The sequence below is a fragment of the Chiloscyllium plagiosum genome, unplaced genomic scaffold (genome assembly GCF_037043375.1).
Source record: "Chiloscyllium plagiosum isolate Xiang-an unplaced genomic scaffold, Cpla_swu_hap1 HiC_scaffold_2, whole genome shotgun sequence".
NCBI lineage: Eukaryota > Metazoa > Chordata > Chondrichthyes > Orectolobiformes > Hemiscylliidae > Chiloscyllium > Chiloscyllium plagiosum.
This window is the reverse complement of record NW_028270140.1, coordinates 164,027,467-164,051,106: the sequence shown is the minus strand read 5'-3', so window position 1 is coordinate 164,051,106 and position 23,640 is coordinate 164,027,467. Positions and strand designations below refer to the sequence as shown.

Here is a 23,640-nt window from a genome sequence, read left to right as displayed (position 1 = left end):
CCTTGGGTTAGTGATGTCATTTCCCGTGGTGATGTCATTTCCTGTTCTTTTTCTCAGGGGGTGGTAAATGGTGTCCAAGTCAATGTGTTTGTTGATAGAGTTCCGGTTGGAATGTATGCTTTTAGGAATTCTCATGAGTGTCTCTATTTCGCTTGTCCTAGGATAGATGTGTTGTCCCAGTGGAAGTGGTGCCCTCCCTTATCTGTATGTAGAGATACCAGTGAGAGAGGGTCATGTTGTTTTGTGGCTAGTTGATGTTCATGTATCCTGGTGGCTAGTTTTCTGCCTGTTTGTCCAAAGTAGCGTTTGTTAGAGTTCTTGCAAGATATTTTGTAAATGACATTAGTTTTGCTTGATGTCATGCTGCATCTGTCCATACCACGTGCGGCTGCACCAGTTACATTATGTGCAGTTCTGGTCACACTGCATTGTAGCAAGAAGCTTTGGAAAGGGTTCAGAGGAGATTTACTAGGATGTTGCCTGGTATGGAGGGAAGGTTTCATAAGGAAAGGCTGAGAAACCTGAGGCTATTTTCGTTAGAAGGAAGTTGAGAGGTGATTTAATTGAGACATATAAGATAATCAGAGGGTCAGGGTGGAGAGTGAGAGCTTTTTTCCTCAGATGGTGATGGCTCACACAAGAAGACATAGCTTCAAATTGAGCGGTGATAGATATAGGACAGATATCAGAGGTAGTTTCTTTACTCAGTAGTAGGGGCTTGGAATGCACTGCGTGCAACAGTAGTAGACTCGCCAACTTTATAGGTGTTTAAATGGTCATCGGGTAGGCATATGGACGATAATGGAATAGTGTAGGTTAAATTGGCTTCAGATTGGTTTGACAGGGCGGCGCAACATCGAGGGCCTAGACCCTGTACTGCGCTGTAATGTCCTATGTTCTAAAGATCATAGGGAGATTGAGCCGAGTGAGGAATACCAAGTTTCAGCTGCAAAGAAGATGCACAAAAAGCAAGATCAACATTAGATTTGAAATTAGTGAGGTCCATTCAGAAGTCTAATAAGTGTGAAAGAATTTATTTGTGTTTAAGCTTTTATATTGTCTGCCTGATGGAAGAGGTTGGGAGAACTTGTAACTGAGATGGGAGGGATCTTTGGATGCTTTTCCAAGGCAGCAAGCAGTGTAGATAGTCAGTAGATGGAAGGTTGGCTTGCATGGTGGCCTGGGCTGTGTTCACAAGTCTGTTTCTTACGGTCCTGGGCAGAGCAGTTAGCGTACCAAGCTGTGATGCATCCAGACATAGATGCACCATAGAAAGCATTCACAATGTTGGTGAGAGTCCTTGGGAACATGCCAAATTTCCTTGGCTGCCTCAGGAGGAAATGTTGTGCCTTTTTGACCATCGCATCAGCATGAATGGTCCAGGACCGATTGTTGGTGACTGTCACTCCAAGGAACTCTGCACTCTCGACTATCTCCACCTCAGCACCATTGATGTAGATGGAGCATGCTTCTTGAAGTCAATGATCAGCTGTTCAGTTTTGCTGACATTGAAGGAGAGATTATCTTTACATTGCGCCACCAACAATCTATCTTTTCTGTATTCTGTCTTGTCATTGTTTGATATCTACAACAGCCATGTCATCAGTGAACTTGCAGATGGAGTTTGGATGAAATTTGGCCACACGGCCATGCATGTATAGGGAGTGTAGTAAGGTGCTGAGTACGCAGAGTTCTGGGGCACCAGTGTTGAGGATTGTTGTGCAGGAGATGATGTTGCATATTCTCACTGCAGTCTGTTGGTTAGGAAGTCCAGGATCCAGTTGCAGAGGGCAGGGTAGAGCAGAGACCTAGGTCTTGGAGTTTAGATGTTAGTTTGTTTGGGGTTATAGTACTGAAGGTGGAGCTGTGGTCACTAGTCGAAGGCCTGATGTAGTTATTCTTGTTACCCAGATCTTCAGGAATGAGCGTAGGGCGAGGGAGATGGTGTCTGCCGTAGATCTATTCACGCAGGCAAATTGCAAGAGCTTGTGACACGCTGGGAAGCTGGAGTTGAAATGAGCCATGACTAACCTCTTGAAGCACCCCATTGTTATGGGGGTCAGAGCCACCGAGTGGTAGTCTTTGAGGCTTGTTGTATTTTAATGTTTCAGTTGTTCCTAGACTCGAGGTGCTGGAAAATTGTCAACATTTTATAACCTTGTTCAAAAAACGTAAAGTTAATCCTAGAAATTACAGACTTGTCAGTAAACTTTGGTAACAGAGAGACTTTTGGTCACAATTATTTGGAATAGAATTAGTAGTCGTGTGGAGAAAGATGTGCTATATCTAGCTGCTTCTTGAATACATTTGATATTTTGGCATCAACCACTTCCTGTGGTAGTGAATTCCACAGGTTCACCCCTTTTTGGGTGAAGAAATGTCTCCTCTAGACTATTCCAAATCCGCAGTAATCCCTGGTTCTGGATGCACCCATCATTGGGAACATCCTCCCTGCATCTGTCCTATTCAGTCCTGTTAGAATTTTATATGTCTCTGTGTGATTCTTTTCTTCCCCCCCCCCCTCACCCATCTGAACTCCAGCAAAAACAATCCTAACCTAGTCATTCTTTCCTCTCACATCAGTTCCATCATCCCGGAATCAGACTGGTAAACCTTTGCTGCACTCCCTCGAAGGCAAGAGCATCCTTCCTCCGAAAAGGAGACCAAAACTGCACACAATACTCTAGGTGTGGCCTCACCAAGGTCCTGTATAACTGCAACAACACAACCCTGTTCCAAAACTTGAAACCTCTCCCAGTGAAGGCCAGCATACCAGTTGCCTTCTTTACTGCCTGCTGCACTACAGGAAGTGGTTGATGCCAAAATATCAAATGTATTCAAGAAGCAGCTAGATATAGCACATCTTTCTCCACTCGACTACTAATTCTATTCCAAATAATTGTGACCAAAAGTGTCTCTGTTACCAAAGTTTACTGACAAGTCTGTAATTTCCAGGATTAACTTTACAAGATACATGCTTATCTTTAGCGACTAGTACACAAGGACACCCAGGCCCTGTTGCATGCTCCCCTCTCCCAATTTGCAGCCATTCGGGTAGTAATAATCTGTCCACTTTATTTTTGCTTCCAAAGTGATAACCTCACATTTATCCAAATTATACTGCATCTGCCTTTGCTTTGCCCACTCACCCAACCTGTCTAGATCATGCTGAAGGATCTCTGCATCCTTGTCATAGTTCACCCTCCCACTTAACTTGGTATAGTTTGCAAGCTTGGAGATGTTACATTTTGTTCCCTCATACAAATCATCCATATATATTGTGAATAGCTGGGGTGCTAGCACTGATCCCTGTGATACCACCCTAGTTACTGCCTGCCAATTTGAAAAGGACCCATTAATTCCTACTTTGTTTCCTCTCTGCCAACCAGTTTTCTATACACCTTAATACACTTCCCCCAATCACATGCACTTCAATCTTGCGCAATATCTGTTATGTGGGACTTTGTCAAACGCTTTCTGAAAGTCCAAATATTACCTCATGGACTGGCTTGCCCTTGTCAACTCTACTAGTTACATCTTCATTGAATCCGAATGGTCTTGTCAAGCATGGTTTCCCCTTCATAAATCTGTGCTGACTCTGTCAGATCCTGCCACTGCTTTCTAAATGTTCTGCTATGAAGTCCTTAATAATGGATTCAAGAATTTTCCCCACCAATGTTTGGCTTACTGGTGTATAATTCCCTGTTTTCTATCTGCCTCTCTTTTTGAATAACATTAGCTACCCTCAAATGAGCAGGGACTGTTCCAGAGTCTACAGAATCATGGAAGATGACCGTCAATGCATCCACTATTTCTAGAGCCACTTCCTTCAGTATTCTGGGATGTAGACTTTCGGGTCCTGGGAATTTATTTGCCTTCAGTCCCCTCAATTTTCCCCAGTGTCATTTCTGTAATATTGATCTCCATCAGTTCTTCCCAGTCACTAAATCTTGTATTATTCAACATTACTGGTATTGATTTATGTCATTGAAAGACCCTATACACACAATGAGCAAAACTAAAGTCATTTACAAAATACCGTGCAAGAACTGTAACAAATGCTACGTTAGACAAACAGGCAGAAAACTAGCCACCAGGATACATGAATGCCAACTAGCCACAAAAAGACATGACTCTCTCTCACGAGTATCCTCACATATGGATGAGGAAGGACACCACTTTGACTGGGACAATACATCCATCTTAGGACAAGCCAAACAAAGACATGCACGAGAATTCCTAGAAGCATGGCATTCCAACCAGAACACACTCCACAAACAGAGTTAGACCCCAGCTACCACCCCCTGAGAAAAGGAACAGGAAGTGACTTCACCAGAAATGACATCGCCAACCCAAAGAAGCCCAAACATATAAATAGAAAGCAGGAATTTTCAGCATTGCTTTGCATGAGGTCCACTGAAGATATTACCTAGTAAGGTAACAAAATGTCTGGAAATGAACCTTTCAGCTCAGCGAGCAAAGCTACATCCAAAACCTCCACCTGAGCTACAAATCTTCTCAAAACTCGCTATGATTTATGTCCTTTCTTAACCTTTTATATTGACCCTTTATATTTAGGGCACATTCTTGATCATTAGAATTGTTTAGAGGGTAAAGGCAAGAAGGTGGATGTGGGGAATGCTGGATCAGCCAGCATGATCTGGTTGAATGGCAGAGTAGGCTTGAGGACCAAACAACCTATTCCAGCTTGTATTTCTTATGATCTGTTGTCAGGTCACTCCTCAGCCTTCTCTGCTCCAAAGAAAGCAACCTGAACTTACATCCTAGTGTATCTCTGAGAAAGTGAGGGCTGCAGATGCTGGAGACCAGAGTTGAAAAATGTGGTGCTGGCAAAACACAGCAGGCCAGGCAGTATCCGAGGAGCAGGAGAATTGACGTTTCGGGCATAAGCCCTTCTTCAGGAATTCCTGAAGAAGGGCTTATGCCCGAAACATCAATTCTCCTGCTCCTAGGATGCTGCCTGGCCTGCTGTGTTTTTCCAGCACATTTTTCAACGCCTGGTGAATCTCCTCTGCATGAATAGGAAGGGAATAGAGGGATGCAGGTCCTATAAGTGAAGACAGTTCTTGTATGGAAGGGCAAAATGTGTCAGCATAGGCTTGGAGGGCTGAAGTGTCTGTTCCTGTGCTGTATTATTATTCTTTTGCATTTTACCCAGTAAACAACATCCTTCATATAACAATTCCAAAGGTCTTTAATCCTCAGCACAAAAAAAAACTGGCATCTAACTGCTTTCTCTGCAAAAACAAGTTTTACACTAGGTCTGTAATTCTTACTGTCTCTAATAAAAATAATCAATTCAGTTCTTTTGGTCATTATGTACACTTCAGTCATGTGTCCTTAGTGTAAATTGTTTATTACCTGAACTCCATGTAATGATTGAATGTTTATGAACTGTAATATGTTAAATAATACATTAAGGGCCTTAATGGCCGAGTGGTATTATCACTAGCTTATTACTCCCAGAAACTCAGCTTATGTTCTGAGGACCTAGGCTCAAATCTGCCATGGCAGATGGTGGAATTTGAATTCGGTAAAAAAAAAACTCTGGAACTAAAGATCTAATGATGACCATGAAATCATTGTTGGATCATTGGAAAAGCCGACTTGATTCACTAATATCCTTTAGGGAAGGAAACTACCATCCTCACCTGGTCTGGAATACATGTGACTCCAGACCAAAAGTGATGTGGTTGACTCTTAACTGCCAGTTGGGGATGGACAATGAGTACTGGCCTAGCCAGAGACATCGACATCCCATTAGTGAATTTTTAAAAATAAGGGGCAACTTTTTCATGCAGAGAGATGGTGTGTTTATGTAATGAGCTGCCAGAGGAAGTGGTAGAGGCTGTTACAAATACAACATTTCAAGGGCATCTGGATGAGTATATGAATAGGAAGGGTCAGAACAGTATTGGCCAAGTGCTGGCAAATGGGACTAGATTAATTTAGGGCAGCTGATAAGCATGGACGAGTTGGATTGAAGGATTTGTTTCCAAACTTTACACCTCTATGACTATCTGATTTTCTAAAAAACAAAGTTCTGGGAAAAACTCGGCAAGTCTTCTAATTCTGCCAGCATGTGTGGAGGGAGAGTGTTAACAATGAGTTCAATAATCGTAATCCTTTGAAATTTCGAACTATTGCCTCTCCACAGATGGTGAAAACCTTCTGGAAAGTGTAAAAATAGATAAGTCCCCTGGGCCAGATGTGATTTATTCTAGGATTCTCTGGGAACCCAGGGAGGAGAATGCTGAGCCTTTGACTTTGGTCTTTATGTTGTCACTGTCTGCAGGAATAGTGTCAGAAGACTGGAGGATAGCAAATGTCCCCTTGTTCAAGAAGTGGAGTAGAGACAACCCTGGAAATTATAGACCTGTGTGCCTTACTTTGGTTGTGGGTAAAATGTTGGAAAGGGTTACAGGAGATAGGATTTGTAATCATCTAGCAAAGAATAATTTGATTAGGGATAGTCAACACTGTTTTGTGAAGGGTAGGTCGTGCCTCACAAACCTTATTGGGTTCTTTGAGAAGCTGACCAAATAGGTGGACGAGTGTTAAGCGGTTGATGTCGTGTATATAGATTTCAGTAAGGCATTTGATAAGGTTCCCTACGGTAGGCCATTGCAGAAAATAGAGGCATGGGATTGAGGGTGATTTAGTGGTTTGGATCAGAAATGTGCTAGCTGAAAGAAGACGGAGGGTGGTTGATTAGGAAATATTCATCCTGGAGTTTAGTTACCAGTCGGTTACCACAATGATCTGTTTTGGGTCCACTGTTGTTTGTCATTTACACAAATGAACTGAATGAGGGTATAGAAGGATGGGTTAGTAAATTTGCAGATGACACTAAGGTCGGTAGAGTTGTGGATAGTGACCAAGAATGTTACGTGTTACAGAGGGACAAAGATAAGCTGCAGAGCTTACCTGAGAGGTAGCAAATGGAGTTTAATGCAGAAAAGTGTGGGGTGATTCACTTTGGAAGGAGTAACAGGAATGCAGAGTACTGGGCTAATGGTAAGATTCTTGGGAGTGTAGATGAGCAGAGAGATCTGTCCATGTACATTATTGGCATAGTCGGCAGGATCCAAATGAATAGTTACGATTGGACCGTGTTGGTGGCCGCATGGAACATCGGTGTCTCAAGACGGATGGGTCCACAAGGTAAGAATTTAAACCTTGGTCCCCTTTGATATGCCTGTGTGCCAGAGGTGGTCTCCTTGCTCGTTAGCTCTCTATTCTACGAATTTCTCGAACAGTAATTAGTTCAGTCGAGAGATACAGTTTCACAAGTGTGCTGGCAGGTAGAGGTTCGAGTCCTCTGTGCAGTACTGGGGTTTGAGTCCCCTAGGTGGGTTTGATTGAAGTTCAAGTCCTCTGCGCTGTGCTGGGGTTTGAGCTCTGTGTTTAATTGACATTTGAGTCCTCTGTGTTTAGTTGGAGTTAGAGAGGATGGATAAAAGAGAAATGCTGAAATTAAGGTTGTACTAATACTTAGGCTGAGAAAGGAAAGTTTCAATGTAAATTGTGCAATGCTGAGAGTGTTTGATGTTTAACTGTTCTGGTTTGTTAAAATATTGGCTCAGAAAATCCCTTTAAGTAACTGTTTTGCCTTTTTTTGAAACACGATTTCAGTTCAGTGTGTTTGTGGACTATGTAATAGGGCAGATTGTGTTTTTACATTGAAATTGTACAACATTGTCCTTTCTAAGATTGTCAAACTTGTAACCTTAAAACAAATTGAGTGCCTTGAGCCCCTGATTTGTTTGAAATTCTACAGTGTTTGTTTTAAAAAGAAAGTTGGGTCAGTGGTCATGCTTTAGCCAGATCAGAGTATTGTATTAAAATATCTTTGCTGCTGTGGTTTTAATGCAGAGTGTTCACAAAAAGAAGAGTGCATTTTGAGTTTGATATTTTAAGATTTTAGAGAATGTTAGAACTCGAGGCTGAGCTGGATTAATTCTGTTAATTATTGTTCAGACTTCATTGGCTCCCTTCATATTGCAAATTCATATAATGTTGGTCTCTACCAAAAGTTGCCACTAATTTCGGCTGTTTTGTTTGGAAAGTTTCATTTGGAGAACATATTTTGTAAAATATTCAGCATTTGTTTCCCACAAATATTTGAGATTGAAATCTGAACTGAAACTGCCTCTTCAGTTGCTCTAGCACAGGAAACACTTTGTTTTCTTGCTGTTCCAGATTTTTGAAATACTTTTCCTGACAGCTTTCACATTAGCCAAGTCTCAGTTTGTTAAAGGAAAATAATTTTTGAATAACCTAAATGAGGTACCTGAGGGTTTGATTTTAGGACCATTGATTGTGATTTATAATTGACTGAATTGTTTTGGTAGTACAATTTAAAAGTTTATGGATTGTATAAAATTTGATAATGTTATGAATAGTGAACAGAGTAACAGACTTCAAGAACTCAAAGAATGTTGAAATAGGTAGACACAGCTGGAAGTTTTTGTTGCAAACGTTTCGTCCCCTGGCTAGGCGACATCATCAGTGCTTGGGAGCCTCCTGCGAAGCGCTTCTTTGATGTTTCCTCCAGTGTTTACAGTGGTCTGTCCCTGCCGCTTCCGGTTGTCAGTTTCAGCTGTCCGCTATAGTGGTTGGTATATTGGGTCCAGGTCGATGTGTTTGTTGATGGAGTTTGTGGATGAATGCCATGCCTTTTGGAGAACTGGTCATTAAAGGCTGTGGATTTAAGAACTTTATTGGTGAATATTTCTTCCACATGGGAGGATTCTTCAAATTCTATTTACAACTGACTAGTAATTTTTGTTATCATTGTAGGCTGTGACTTGCTTAATACTGGTTGTCAGAGTCTTACGAAAGCTGGTAGTGCCATCTCTGGTTATGATGAAATGATAAAAGGAGGGAATGGGAATGTGCAGAGGTTATAAGCAAGTCAGGAAAGAGCTGATTTCTTTTTTTTAAACAAGAGGTTCAGCTGAGCATGACTCAGATCAGATAAGAACTTGCAGTTAACAATGGAGTGCTGCAGGCAAAGGTAATGGGTTATGTAGAGCCATTTAACAATATTGGAAGTATTCAGTATGTAAGGTCAGTTTAACAAGGTGAAAAGTATTCTTTATGTGAAGCCACTTTAAGGTTAAGCCCATTCATTGTATAACTGCAGATGGCTTAGTCTTTGCTATTGAGACTCACTGATAGTAATGCTCACCCAATCAATATGTTGCCTTATCTGGATGCTCCTCCCTGTAAAATAACTATATAATTATAGTTATAGAGAGAAGACTGAGAACTCATGTCCCTTTGCACATGGTTGATCGTTCTCTCTCCATCCAGGGCCCGGTATAAAGATGAAGGCAGTAAAACTGTACTATGTCTCTGAGCATTTTGCTTTGACTGAGGGGACACTGGGGAAACGGACGACAACAGGAAGGATGCGTGGAAACGGTTCAGAGGAGGTTTAAGAGTATGTTGCCTGGTATGGAGGAAAGGCCTTACGAGAAAAGACTGAGAAATGTGAAGCTTTTTTTTTAGGTTGAGAGGTAACTTAATTGAGACATATAAAATAATCAGAGGGTTAGATGGGTTGGACAGTGAGCACCTTTGTCCGCTGATTGCGATAGCTAGCACGAAGGGGCATAGCTTTAAATTGAGGGGTGATGGATATAGGTCAGATGTCAGAGGTAGTTTCTTTCCTCAGAAGTAGGGGCATGGAACGCACTGCCTGCACGTGTAGTGGACTCACCAAATTTAAGGGCATTTAAAATGTCATTGGATTGGCATTTGCACGCGAATGGAATAGTGTAGGTTGGATGGACTTCAGATTGATTCCACAGATTGGCGCAACATTGAAGGCCAAGGGCCTATACTGCGCTGTTATGGTCTATGTACCTCTTGAGCTTCTTCCAACACTTTGTTTTGATTATCATTTAATGCTCCCTTAGAGTTTTATGTTTAAATTTTTAAAAATCTATACTAGAGTTTGAGTTTGCATTTAATATTTTAGTTGTATTAATGATTAAAAATTTAGCAAAATTTTGTTTGACATTCATATTATGAATGTGATACTTTTAGGAAAGTATGTTGATATTCTAGCTATTTAACCCATTTGGGAAAGTCAGTGCTGCCATTTGAAGTGTACTGGATAATCACGGCACATGCTTTCACTTTTGGATGCTGAGTATTCTAGTTTTAGCATTTCCTTTTTATTTCATTAGAGTCATAGAGATGTACAGCACGGAAAAAACCCTTCAGTCCAACTTGTCTACGCAGACCAGATATCCGAAACTAATCTTGTCCAATTTACCAGCACTTGGCCTGTATCCCCCTCAACTGTTCCTATTCACATACCCATCCAGATGCCTTTTAAATGCTGTAGTTGTACTGACCTCCAGCACTGCCTCTGGCAGCTCTTTCTATACATGCACCACCCTCTATGTGGAAAAGTTGCCCCTTAGGCCCTTATAAATCTTTCCCCTCTCATCCTAACCTGTGCCCTTTAGTTCTGGACTCCTCCACCCCAAGGAAAATACTTTGTCTACTTATCCTATCCATGCCCTTCATGACCTTTTTAACCTCTATAATGTCACCCCCTTAGCCTCTGATGCTCCACGGAAAACAGCCCCATCCTATTTAACCTCTCCCTATAGCTCAAATCCTCCAACCCTGGCAGCTTCCTTCTAAATCTTTTTTTGAACCCTTCCAGGTTTCACAGCATTCTTTCAATAGGAAGGAGACCAGAATTGCATGCAAATTACAAAAGTGGCCTAACCAACATCCAGTACAACCACAGTATGGTCTCCCAACTCCTGTACTCAACGCTGACTCCAGTAAAGGAACACCCTCTTCACTGTCTATTTACCTGCTACTCCACTTGCAATGAACTAGGAACACATTCCAGTGTCTTACCATTAAGGGTATAAGTCCTCCTCTGATTTGCCTTTTCTAAACACGACACCTCGCATCTAGCTAAATTAAACTCCTTGGCTCATTTGCCCATCTGATCAAGGTCTAGTACTCAAAGATAACTACCTTCACTGTCTACTGCATCTCCAATTTTGATGTAATTTGCAAACTTACTAACTATACTTTCTACGTTCACATCCAAATCATTTCTATAACAGTGGGCCCATAACCAATCTTTGCACACCATTGGTCACAGACCTCCAGTCTGAAAAACAACCCTTCAAGCCAGTTCAGTATCCAAATGGCTAGTACTCCCTGTATTTCTTGATCTAACCTTGCTAAGCAGTCTCCCATGAGGAACGTTGTTGCATGCCTTAGTAAAGTCCGTATAGATCCCATCCATTGCTCTGCCTTCCATCAACCCTCTTCATTACTACTACAAAAAATGAATCCAGTTCATGCGACATGACTTCCCAGACACACACACACACACAGCCAGATTGACTATCCCTAATTGTTCCTTGCCTTTCCAAATGCATGTAAATCCTGTCCCTCTGGATTCCCTCCAATAACTTGCCGACCACTGATGTCTGATTAGCTGGTTTATTGTTCCCTGGCTTTTCATTACCACCTTTCTTGCATAGTGGTACCATGTTAGCCAACCTCCCAAGTCTTCCGGCACTTTACCTGTGACTATTGATGATACAAATATATTAGCAAAGGGCCCAGCAATCACTTCTCTAGCTTTCCACAGAGTTCTGTGGTGCATCTGATCAGGTCCTGGGTATTTCTCCACTTTTGTGTTTCAAGACTTCCAGCACCACCACCTCTGTAATATGGACATTTTTCAACATGTCACCATCTGTTTCTCCACACTCCATATCTTCCATGACCACCTCCACAGTAAACACTGATGCAAAATACTGATTTAGTATCTCCCCCATCTCCTGCGGTTCCACAGATAGGCTGCCTTCCTGCTCTTTTGAGGGGCCCTATTCTCGTGATGAAGGGCTTTGCCCGAAACGTCTTTTTTTTTCCCTGCTCCTCTGATGCTGCCTAACCTGCTTTGCTTTTCCAGCATCACACTCTGGGCCCTATTCTCTCCCAAGTTACCCTTTCATCCTTAATGTATTTGTCAAATCCCTTTGAATTCTCCATAATCCTGTTTGCCAAAGCTATCTTATGTCCCCTCTTTGCCCTGCTGATTTCCCCCTCAAGTATACTCCTACTGCCTTTATACTCTAAATATGCACTTGATCTATCCTGTCTATATTTGACACATGCTTCCTCCTTTTTCTTAACCAAACACTCAATTTTTCTAGTCATTCAGCATTATCTACCAGCCTTGCCTTTTGCCCTAACAGGATTATACTGTCTCTGGATACTCGTTGTCTAATTCCCTTTTTCCAGCTGTCTGTTTACCTGAGAGGAAAAGTTTTTTGAAAGTTCTTGCCTAATATCGTCAAAATTGGTGTTCCTCCAATTTAGAACTTCAACTTTTAGATCCAGACTTTGTTTCTATCACTACATTAAAACTATAGAATTTCGGTCTCCAAAGTGCCTAACCGTGACCCAAGTTCATCTGCCTTCCCTGTTAGGCCTCATGCGTTGAAATAAATGCAGTCTATTTTATCATTCCCACCTTCTTCTCTGCTTTGTTCCTTCCTGCCATGACTGTTTAATTTGCTCTTTTTCCCAACTTGCCAGTTTCCGATTGATCTCTTTCCTCACTATTTCCTTGCGTCCCTGCCCCAACCGCCTCCTTACTAGTTTAAATCCTCCTGAGTAGTTCTAGCAAATCTCCCTGTCAGTATATTAATCCCCCCCCAATTCAGGTGCAAATCCATCCTTGTGCAGATCACTTCTACCACAGAAGGGATCCAAAAATGTGAACCAAATTTGTTAAGTTCTTTTTCTTGAGATTCTTACACACTTTTTGCGATTGCAAAACGCCAACATCTGTGAACCACAACCAAAGTTTATTAAGCAAATACAGTGCAAGCTAGAAAGAAATCTTAACACACTCTTCTCCCTGAACAAAGGAAACAGTTTTTCCTTTATACAAAGTGGGTAAAAACAATGACTGCAGATGCTAAAACCAGAGTCTAGATTAGAGTGGTGCTGGAAAAGCACAGCAGTTCAGGCAGCATCCGAGGAGCAGTAAAGTCGATGTTTCGGGCAAAAGCCCTGAATACATGATGAAGGACTTCTGCCCTTTATACAAAGTCTTTACATCACAGTCAGTAATGCCTACAAGACAAGCCCCAGCTACTTCCTCATAGTCAATGACACTCAAGACTCAACGCAGTGACCACATCATTTCCAGAAACAATATAATGTAAATCATCCTTTTAATGGTCAAATGTGTCATGAATCATTTTTTAATTACAGGGAGTAGTCAAAATTCCAATTGTAATGATGTTATTGATTTCTGAATAGGGAATGAAAATGTAAATAGTAGGAGATGACCATGTAAATTGGCTTTTGAATAACTAGAAATAGCCGTGCAAATGGCTCTGAATGCCAAGAGACGAGAACATAAAATCCTTACATTCTACCTGTAGAACAGAGGCATTCCACCCGAGCCTCAGGACATCCAATTTTCTGCAGGTCAGCAGAGCAACTTAACTCTAATATCTGCTTTAATGCAAGGAGTGTCCGAAATGAGAGTGACGAACTTAGAGCATGGATCAGTACTTGGGGCTACGATGTTGTGGCCATAACTGAGATGTGGGTTTCACAGGAACAGGAATGGTTGCTTGATGTTCCAGGGTTTAGAATGTTTAAAAAGAGCAGGGAGGATGGAAAAAGAGGAGGGGGTGTAGCATTGCTAATCAGAGAGTGTATCGCAGCTACAGAAATGAAGATTGTTGAAGAAGGTTTGTCTATTAAGTCAGAATGGGTGAAAGTTAGGGACAGCAAGGGAACAGCCACAGCATTGGGGGTTTTATACAGACCACCTAATAGCAGTAGAGAGATTGAAGATCTCATAGGCGGATTCTGGAAAAATGCAGAAGTAGCAGGGAGGTTGTTATGGGTGATTTCAACTTTCCCAATACCAATTGGAACCTCCGAAGTGCAGATGGTTTGGTTGGGGACGTTTTTGTCAGATGTGTTCAGGAGGGGTTCCTTACTCAGTATGTAGACAGACTGACGAGGGGAGAGGCCATTTTGGATTTGGTGCTCGGCAGCAAGCCAGGACAGGTGTCAGATCTCGCCGTGGGAGCACACTTTTTGGTGACAGTGACCACAACTGCCTCACGTTTAGCATAGCCTTGGAGAGGGAAAGGAGCAGTTACCGAGGGAAGATATTTAATTGGGGAAAAGGAAATTATGCTATCAGACAGGAGTTGGGAAGTATAGACTGGGAGCAATTGTTCCACAGAAAGGGCACAGCAGACATGTGGAGACTATTTAAGGAACAGTTGTTGCGAGTGATACGCTAATTTGTTCCTCTGAGACAGGTAAGAAGGGGTAAGATTAAGGAGCCTTGGATGATGAGAACAGAAGAATTTCTCATCAAAAGGAAGAAGGCAGCTTACGTAAGGTGGAGGAAGCAAGGATCTAGCACATCTTTAGAGGATTACAGGCTTGCTAGAAAGGAGCTCAGAAATGGACTGAGGAGAACCAGGAGGGGGCACGAAAAAGGCTTGGCAAGAAGAATTAGGGAGTCCCCAAAGGCGTTTTACTCATACATGAGGAATAGGAATGATCAGGGAGAAGGTACGGCTGATCAGGGATAGCTGAAGGAACTTGTGCGTGAAGTCTGAGCAGATAGGGGAAGTCCTAAATGATTTTTGTTTTTTTGCTTCGGTTTTCACCAAGGAAAGGGAACTTGTAAGTGAAAGAAGGCAGAGAGTGGTTGTAGATGGAAAGTATCCTGCCTGGAGGTCAGTGTTGAGTGGGGTCCCGCAGGGCTCTGTTTTTGGGCCTCTGCTCTTTGTAGTTTTTATAAATGACTTGGTTGAGGGGTGGGTTAGTAAATTTGCCGATGACATGCAGGTTGGAAGTGTCGTTGATAGTATAGAAGGCTACTGCAGGCTGCAACGCCACATAGACAGGATGCAGAGCTGGGCTGAGAAATGGCAGATGGAGTTCAACCTAGATAAATGCGAAGTGATGCATTTTGGAAGGTCGAACTCAATGTTGAATATAGGATTAAAGACAGGATTCTTGGCAGTGTGGAGGAACAGAGGGATCTGGATGTGCAAGTACATCCCTCAAAGTTGCCACCCAAGTGAATAGGGTTGTTAAGAAAGCATATGGTGTTTTGGCTTTCATTAACAGGGGGATTGAGTTTAAGAGCCGCGAGGTTTTGCTGCAGCTCTAAAAGTCCCTGGTGAGACCACACTTGGAATATTGTGTCCAGTTCTGGTCGTCCTACTGTAGGAGCGGCTTTGGAGAGGGTGCAAAAAAGGTTTACCAGGATGCTGCCTGGAGGGCTTGCCTTATGAAGAGAGGTTGATTAAACTTGGACTTTTCCCTCTGGAGAGGAGGAGGAAGAGGGAAGACCTGATCGAGGTGTACAAAATAATGAGTGGAATAGATAGAGTCAATAGCCAGAGACTTTTCCCCAGGGAAGGATTGACTGGTACGATGAGTCATTGTTTGAAGTTATTAGGAGGAAGGTATAAAGGAGACATCAGAGGTAGGTTCTTTATGCAGAGAGTTGTGAATGCATGGAATGCGTTGCCAGCTGTGATGGTGGAAGCAGAGTCATTAGGGACATGTAACCTACTGCTAGACACGCACATGGATAGCAGTGAGTTGAGGGGTGCGTAGGTTAAGTTACTTTATTTTACATTAGGATTAAACCTCAGCACAACATGGTGGGCCAAATGGCCTGTTCTGTGCTGTACTTTTCTATGTTCTATCTCATTCTCTCCTTTTTATCATTCCATGAAAAGTACTGAGATGGTGCTACCAGCTTATTGATAAGACTCTGACACCCAGTATTTAAGCAAGTTATTGATACATAACATAAAATGATTATAAACAACAAATTACTTGTCCATGCAGTAGATAGGATCCTCCCACAATGAAAGAAAAAGTTCACCAGTAAAGTTCTCAAGTCCATAGTCCTTAGTGAGCACTCCACCCCCTTTGAAGTTAAGTGGAAACGAGCCAGTTAATCTCCTTCAGTAAAGTTCAGCCTGAAAACAAAATCCAGTCTGTCCTTACTCACCATTCCATGGAGAAATCTGAATTCTTGGATAAGGGCAGTTTAATACTTAACAAAATGACGAGACCTCCATCCTTGCAGAGATGCTTCAGGTGGAGGATAGCAGCGCATCTAAGCGTGAAGTGCTTCAGCTGCAGGATAGGTGAACGCAGCTGCCTTTGCTGCTTCTACTTCTGCTCTGCTGTCAAATGTAACAAAGCCAACTGGCTGTTTTGGTGTTAGTTTGATCAGTAAACCTTCAGCTCCCTTAAATGATTGAAAGCGAAGGTAAAGCTCATTTGCTTTAATATCCATAGGAAGACCACTGACAAAAAGCGTATGGACCTCCTCTTTACCGATGTTTGCGTCTTCACTTTTCTTGCTCATGACTGAAGTTGACTGAAATGCGTTGGATCAAGTTATGGAAGGGTGGGCGGTGGTCTGAAGGCGTGCTTTACCTGTGAATGGAGAGATTATAGAGACTATGTTAGCTGTTGAAAGCCCTGTGTGTGTTAGAATCCCACTGCTGCCACCAAATGTTGAGTTCTTTTTCTTGAAATTCTTATGCACTTGATGCAATTGCAAAACACCGACTTCTGTGAACAAAACCAAATTTTATTAAGCAAATACAGTACGAACTGTGGAGAAACTATTAACACTCTTCGCCACGCTTGTGAAGCGTTTGGAAAGGCCTCCCTGAACAAAGGCAACAAATCTTTCCTTTACACAAAATTCTTACATCAGTCAGTAATGCCCACAAGACAACCCCCAGCCATTCCCTCACAGTCACATGCCACTCAAGACAATACAGTGACCACATCATTTCTAGAAACAATGTCATGCAAATCACCCTTTAATGTTCAAATGTATTGTGAGTCGCTTTTTTTAAACTATAGGGAGTAGTTAAAATTCCAACTATAATATTCTTATTGATTTCTGAATAGGGGGTGAAAATGTAAATAGTAAGAGATGACTGTGTAAATTGGCTTTTGAATAACTAGGAAATGGCTGTGCAAATGGCTCTGAATGCCAAGAGATGGGAATGTAAAATCTTTTACATTCTACCTGTAGAACAGAGGCATCCCACCCTAGTTTCGGAACATCCCATTTCCTGCAGGTCAGCAGAGCAAATTAACTCTTTAATATCTCACCTAGCTTTCTATATTTTCCCTTCAGAATCTCAAACCTTTCCCTTCCTATGTATACTTGGCTAGTTTTTCTTAGTTTAGAAAGACTCAAATTCAGCAGCATTAGTCTTGGAATGATGAGAATTTCACCCATTTAAAATGCTAACTAGGGTGGGAGTTGAATTACAAACTTTAGATTCGTTTCACTTAACAGAAAATTTTTGAATATTTGAAACAAGGAAAGATGTAGGTTTGCAATTAGTTTTAGATAACTTTAGCTAAAGTTGCCAAATATTGGCACTTCCAACTTAGGTACTTCCAACCTAGCTAGAATTTGTGAAATAACTGGTACTGATGGACTGACTTTTTTTTTGTTGCAGCATCTGGGAGATGTGAAGTGAGACTGGCTGGGAACTAGACTGAACAGTCTGTGTGTAGACACGATCATTTCTACAACTTCAGGATGAATGGGGATATGCCTCATGTTCCCATCACCACACTTGCTGGGATTGCTAGCCTCACTGATTGTAAGTACTGAATTTTATTGCTTATCCATATATTACAGGCTTATGAAAGTCTTCAAGGTTCGTGAGAAAGTCTTGTCATGTTGTGTTTCTATAGTTTGCATTCTTACCAGCCCATAGGACTGCTCTCAGAAGACTAGTGGTGGTTTAACCTGAGGATTAGCATGCCTTGGGCAAGGTGAAAGTTTCATGAAAGTCCATAGTTAAAAATCTCACAACACCAGGTTATAGTCCAACAGGTTTAGTTGGAAGCACGCTAGCTTTTGGAGTGATGCTCCTTCATCAGGTGATTTACACATGAAAAAAGTGAAACTATCACTGTATTCTAACAGATGAAAGGCTTAACAGACAATCAATTCTTCAATGTATAATTTCAGTTACATCACACTGCAAATTTTTGCTATAAATTCTGTGTTACGATCGAGCCCTCCACTATCACCTGATGAAGGAGCGTCGCTCCGAAAGCTAGTGTGCTTCCAATTAAACCTGTTGGACTATAACCTGGTGTTGTGTGATTTTTAACTTTGTACACCCCAGTCCAACACCGGCATCTCCGAATCATGAAAGTCCATGGTAGCTTCAGACTGTAGGGAATTGAACCTATACTGCTGGTACCATGCTGGATTGCAAACCAGTTATCCAGCCAATGGTATTAACTGTCCTCCCCCAGATATGGTCATTTGATAGTGGAACTTGAATTTTGCTGGAAATAAATCTGTTTTGACAAAGATTTTTGTCTTGCATTCATTAGAGGACTTTTCTCAAGAATGCACATCTCAGGCAGGAAGACCATGTGCACAAATGATCCATTTTTCAACTTCAAAATTAAAATGGCTGTCACCCTATCAGGGCAATTCTCCTGACTGATCAGGCAACTTGCCTGATTTGACATTTTAAAAAAAAGCATGACTGTTAAAAGTAAATCAGCATTAATGGACTTTTTATTTAAGTTCAGAGAAAGTTCACTGGGGTGATTCCTGGTATGGAGGCATTGTCTTATGAATAATGGTTAGTTTGGAACTCTTCTCAGTGGAATTTAGATGAATGAAAGGTGATCTCATTGAAGCATTTTAGGATTCTTGACAGAGTAAATAGAGGATTTTTTTTCTTATGGGTGAGCCCAGTACCAGAGGGCATAGTCTTAAATTGGCACGCCTTAACTCTAAGACTGAGAGGAGGAGGAGTTTCTTCTCTGCTTGAGTGTTTGGAACTCCTTGCCAAAGAGAGCTATGGGGGCAGAGTCCTTGTGTATCATTAAGATTGAAATAGATACCTGATCAGTAGGGGAAAAACCAGGAAAGCTGTCTGAAGGACTGACGGATCAGCCATGATCTTCTTGAATGGCGGAGCAGGCTTTAGGGGCCAAAAAGCCTTCTCCTGATATTATTTCCTGTGGTATTATGGGTGCATTCTCAACACCAATCAACAGCATCTGTACTGATCAGAGTCCACTTGTGAACCTATCTTGTGCATATGAATATTAGTTTGCCTATTTATTCTTGCAACATGCTCTGATGACTGCGAGGAGAAAAGCTTCAATAGGTTTCTTTCGACAGCAATATTCAAGTTTATATAGGCCATATTTGACCCATGACTAGTACTGAGATTGTGGAGCAGTACCACCTAGAGGTCTTTATCATGTGGGTTGGCACAGTGACTCAATGACTTGCACTGCTGCTTCACATCACCAGGGTCTCTGGTACAATTCCACCCCCGGGCGACTGTCTGTGTGAAGTTCATACATTCCTGCAGTGTGTGCGTGAATTTCCTTTGGACCTTCCTTCCACAGACCAATAATATGCAGGTTAAGTGCTTTGGCCATGCTAAATTGCTCATAGTGTACAGGGAGAATTTATAGACCCCCTACAGTTTGGAAACAAGTATTCAGTCTGTCAAGTCTGCACTCATCCTCCAAAGGCCTTCCCTCTCAGACCCAGTCCCCTACCCTATCCCTGTAACCCTGCATTTGTCATAGCTAATTCACTTAACCTACATATTGCTGGATACTGATCAATTTAATGTGGCCAGTCCACCTAATCGGCACAGTTATTTATTCAGAATCATAGAAGATGTAACACCCCATCAGTTCTGTAATTGGTGTGGAGATAAAACAGTGCTTTGCATCAGAATGTTGGGGTGGAGTGTGATGGCTGAGGGCTCACTTAAGATTTACAATTACCCATCCTTAAGTATTTTGGAGGTGTAGGTAAAGATTGGTGAGGTGATTCAAAGTAGTGGGTAAATGTTCCTAAATTTAACACGTGTGAAACTTTAAACACACCATTGAGATGGGTTTTTATTTTGTAGATTTAATCTATACAGATCAAGACCCATGTCCCTTCGGGGTGATTTGCTAAAGGAGAGTTGGGCAGGTTGTGGAGTGTGCATGAAGAATTTGCAGAAGACAGTCCTACATGAAGAAATAGTAAAATATGAAATGCTTTTAAGTGCAAGAGGAAATTCAAGAAATTCAAAGTTAGAAAGCTGAAAATAATAAAGTAATCAAGCAGCGTCTCTGAAGAGAGAATAAACATTTTACATCTGACCTTTCCCTCAACACAATGAAAGTGAATTTATAGAGTCATACAGACTCAGTGGGTGACACGGTGGCTCAGTGGTCAGCACTGCTGCCTCTCAGCGCCAGGGACTGGGTTCGATTCCAGCCTTGTGCAACTGTTTGTGTGGAGTTTGCACGTTCTCCCCATGTCTGCGTGATTTTCCTCCCACAATCCAAAGATGTGCAGATTAGCTGAATTGGCCATGCTAAATTGCCCCATAGCGTTCAGGGAGGTATGGGTTAGGTGTATTAGTCAGGGGTAAATATAGGTTACAGGAATGGGTCTGAGTGGGTTACTCACCCTTGACAATTTCTCCTTTGAATCCTCCCACTTCCTCCAGACCAAGGGAGTAGCCATGGGCACCCCTATGGGCCCCAGCTATGCCTGTCTCTTTGTCGGTAGGTAGAACAGTCCATCTTCCGTAGTTACACCGGCACCACTCCCCACCTCTTCCCTCCACTACATTGATGACTGCATCGGCGCCACCTCGTGCTCCACCTGACCTTAAATTCACCATGACTATCTCCATTAATGACGACCGACCTGACACTGACATTTTTTTACAAACCCACCAACTCCCACAGCTACCTGGGTTACACCTCTTCCCACCCTACCTCCTGCAAAAATGCCATCCTGTATTCCAATTCCTCTGCCTCCGCCGTATCTGCTACCAGGAGGACCAGTTCCACCACAGAACACCAGATGGCCTCCTTTAGAGACCGCAATTTCCCTTCTCATGTGGTTGAAGATGCCCTCCAACGCATGTCATCCACATCCTGCACCTCTGCCCTCACACCCCACCCCTCCAACCGTAAGAAGGACAGACCCCCCCCCCCCCCCCCCCCGGTCCTCACTTTCCACCCTACCAACCTTCATTAACCGCATCATCGTCTGACATTTCCACCACCTCCAAACAGACCCGACTATCAGAGGTATATTTCCCTCCCCACCCCTTTCCGCTTTCCGCAAAGACCGTTCCCTCCGTGACTACCTGGTCAGGTCCACGCCCCCCAAACAAACCGCCCTCCCATCCTGGCACCCTCCACTGCCACCGCAGGAATTGCAAAACCTGTGCCGACATCACCTCCCTCACCACCATCCAAGGCCCCAAAGGAGCCTTTCACATCCATCAAAGTTTTACCTCCGCATCCACCAATGTCACTTATTGTATCCGTTGCTCCCAATGTGGTGGTCTCTATATTGGGGAGACTGGACGCCTCCTTGAGAGCGCAGGGGACACATCTGGGACACCTGCACCAATCAACCCCACCACCCTGTGGCCCAACGTTTCAACTCGCCCTCCCACGTGCAGGTCCTGGGCTGCCTCCACCGCCGCTCCCTCACCACCAGACGCCTGGAGGAAGAACACCTCCTCTTCCGCCTTGGAAGACTTCAACCCCAGGGCATCCATGTGGACTTCACCAGTTTCCTCATTTCCCCTTCCCCCACCTTACCCCAGTTCCAACCTTCCAGCTCAGCATTGTCCCCCATGACCTGTTCTACCTGCCAATCTCCCTTCCCACCTATCCACTCCACCCTCCCCTCTGACCTATCATCTCCATCCCGACCCCCATTCACCTATTGTACTCTTTGCTACCTTCTCCCCAGCCCCACCCCCCTATTTATCTCTCCACCTTGGAGGTTTCCTGCCTCTATTCCTGATGAAGGGCTTTTGCCCGAAACATCGATTTTCCTGCTCCTCGGATGCTGCCTGACCTGCTGTGCTTTTCCAGCACCACTCTGATCTAAACTGTGGTTTCCAGCATCTGCAGTCCTCACTTTTGCCTACTCTTCGGAGGGTCGGTGTGGGCTGGTTGGGCCGAAGGGACTAATTCCACATCGAAGGAAATCCATTCTATTAGATGTACAGCATGGACATAAAGGACAAAGAAAATTTACAGCTCAGGAGCAGACCCTTTGGCCCTCCAAGCCTGAGCCGATCCAAATCAACTGTCTAAATCTGTCGCCCAATTCCTAAGCATCTGTATCCCTCTGCTCCCCACCTACTCATGCATATGTCCAGACACATCTTAAATGAATCTACCATGCCTGCTTCTACCACCTCTGCTGGCACCGCGTTCCAAATGCCCACCACCCTCTGCGTGAAGTACTTGCCGCATGTATCCACTTGAAACTTTCCACCTCTCGCCTTGAAAGAGTGACCTCTCATTAATGAATCCTTCACCCTGGGGAGAAAGCTTGTTTCTATTCACCAGATCTATACCTTGCATATTTTTGTAAATCTCAATCAGCTTCTTCTCTCTTCTTCCCCCTTTTCCCCCCCATCTCCATTTTTCTAATGAAAACAAACCTAACCTACTCAACCTCTCTTCATAGCTAGCACCTTCCATACCAGGCAACATCCTCGTAAACCTTTTCTGCACCCTCTCCAAAGCGTCCACATCCTTTGGTAATGTGGCGACCAGAACTGTACACAGTATTCTAAATGCGGCCGAACCAATCTCTTGTACAATGTTAACATGACTTGCCAGCTCTTATACTCAATACCCCGTCCAGTGAAGGTAAGCATACTATATGCCGCCTTGACCACTCTATCCACCTGTGCAGCAATCTTCAGGATACAATGGACCTGCACTCCCAGATCTCTCTGCCCATCAACTTTTCCCAAGGCTCTTCCGTTCACTGTATAATTTGCTCTAGCATTAGTCTTGCCAAAATGCATCACCTCACATTTGTCTGGATTGAAAATCATCTGCCGCTTTTCTGCCCAACTCTCCAGTCTATGGGGTGTAGGTTTGCTCGCTGAGCTGTAGGTTTGATATCCAGACGTTTCATTACCTGGCTAGGTAACATCAGTGGCGACCTCCAAGTGAAGAGAAGCTGTAGTCTCCTGCTTTCTATTTATATGTTTGTCCTGGATGGGGTTCCTGGGGTTTGTGGTGATGTCATTTCCGGTTCGTTTTCTGAGGGGTTGATCTATGGTATCGAGATCTGTGTGTTTGTTTATGGTGTTGTGGTTGGAGTGCCAGGCCTCTAGGAATTCTCTGGCATGCCTTTGCTTAGCCTGTCCTAGGATAGAAGTGTTGTCCCAGTCGAAATGGTGGGTTTTTTTTCCCTCTGTGTGTAGGACTACGAGGGAGAGAGGGCCATGTCTTTTTGTGGTTCGCTGGTGTTCGTGTATCCTGGTTGCTAACTTTCTTCCTGTTTGTCCTACATAGTGCTTGTGGCAGTCCTTGCATGGAATTTTGTAGACGACGTTGGTTTTGTCCATGGGTTGTACTGGGTCTTTTACGTTTGTTAGTTTTTGTTTGACAGTGTTGGTGGATTTGTGTGTTACTAGGGTTCCGAGGGGTCTTAGTAGTCTGGCTGTCATATCTGAAATTTCTTTGATGTATGGAAGG

The 23,640-nt window shown here is 43.0% G+C and overlaps 1 protein-coding gene across 3 annotated transcripts in view; it reads left to right on the top strand.

The window, feature by feature from the left end:
* Nucleotides 1-23,640, top strand: part of LOC122556264 (nipped-B-like protein) — a 547,720-nt gene that overhangs the window by 66,452 nt on the left and 457,628 nt on the right. For all 3 annotated transcript variants that reach the window (XM_043702901.2, XM_043702895.2, XM_043702914.2), the window contains exon 2: nucleotides 17,577-17,723. In XM_043702901.2, coding sequence (XP_043558836.2) covers nucleotides 17,660-17,723 — 64 coding nt within the window. In that variant the 5' untranslated portion in view covers nucleotides 17,577-17,659. The remainder of the gene's footprint in view (nucleotides 1-17,576; nucleotides 17,724-23,640) is intronic.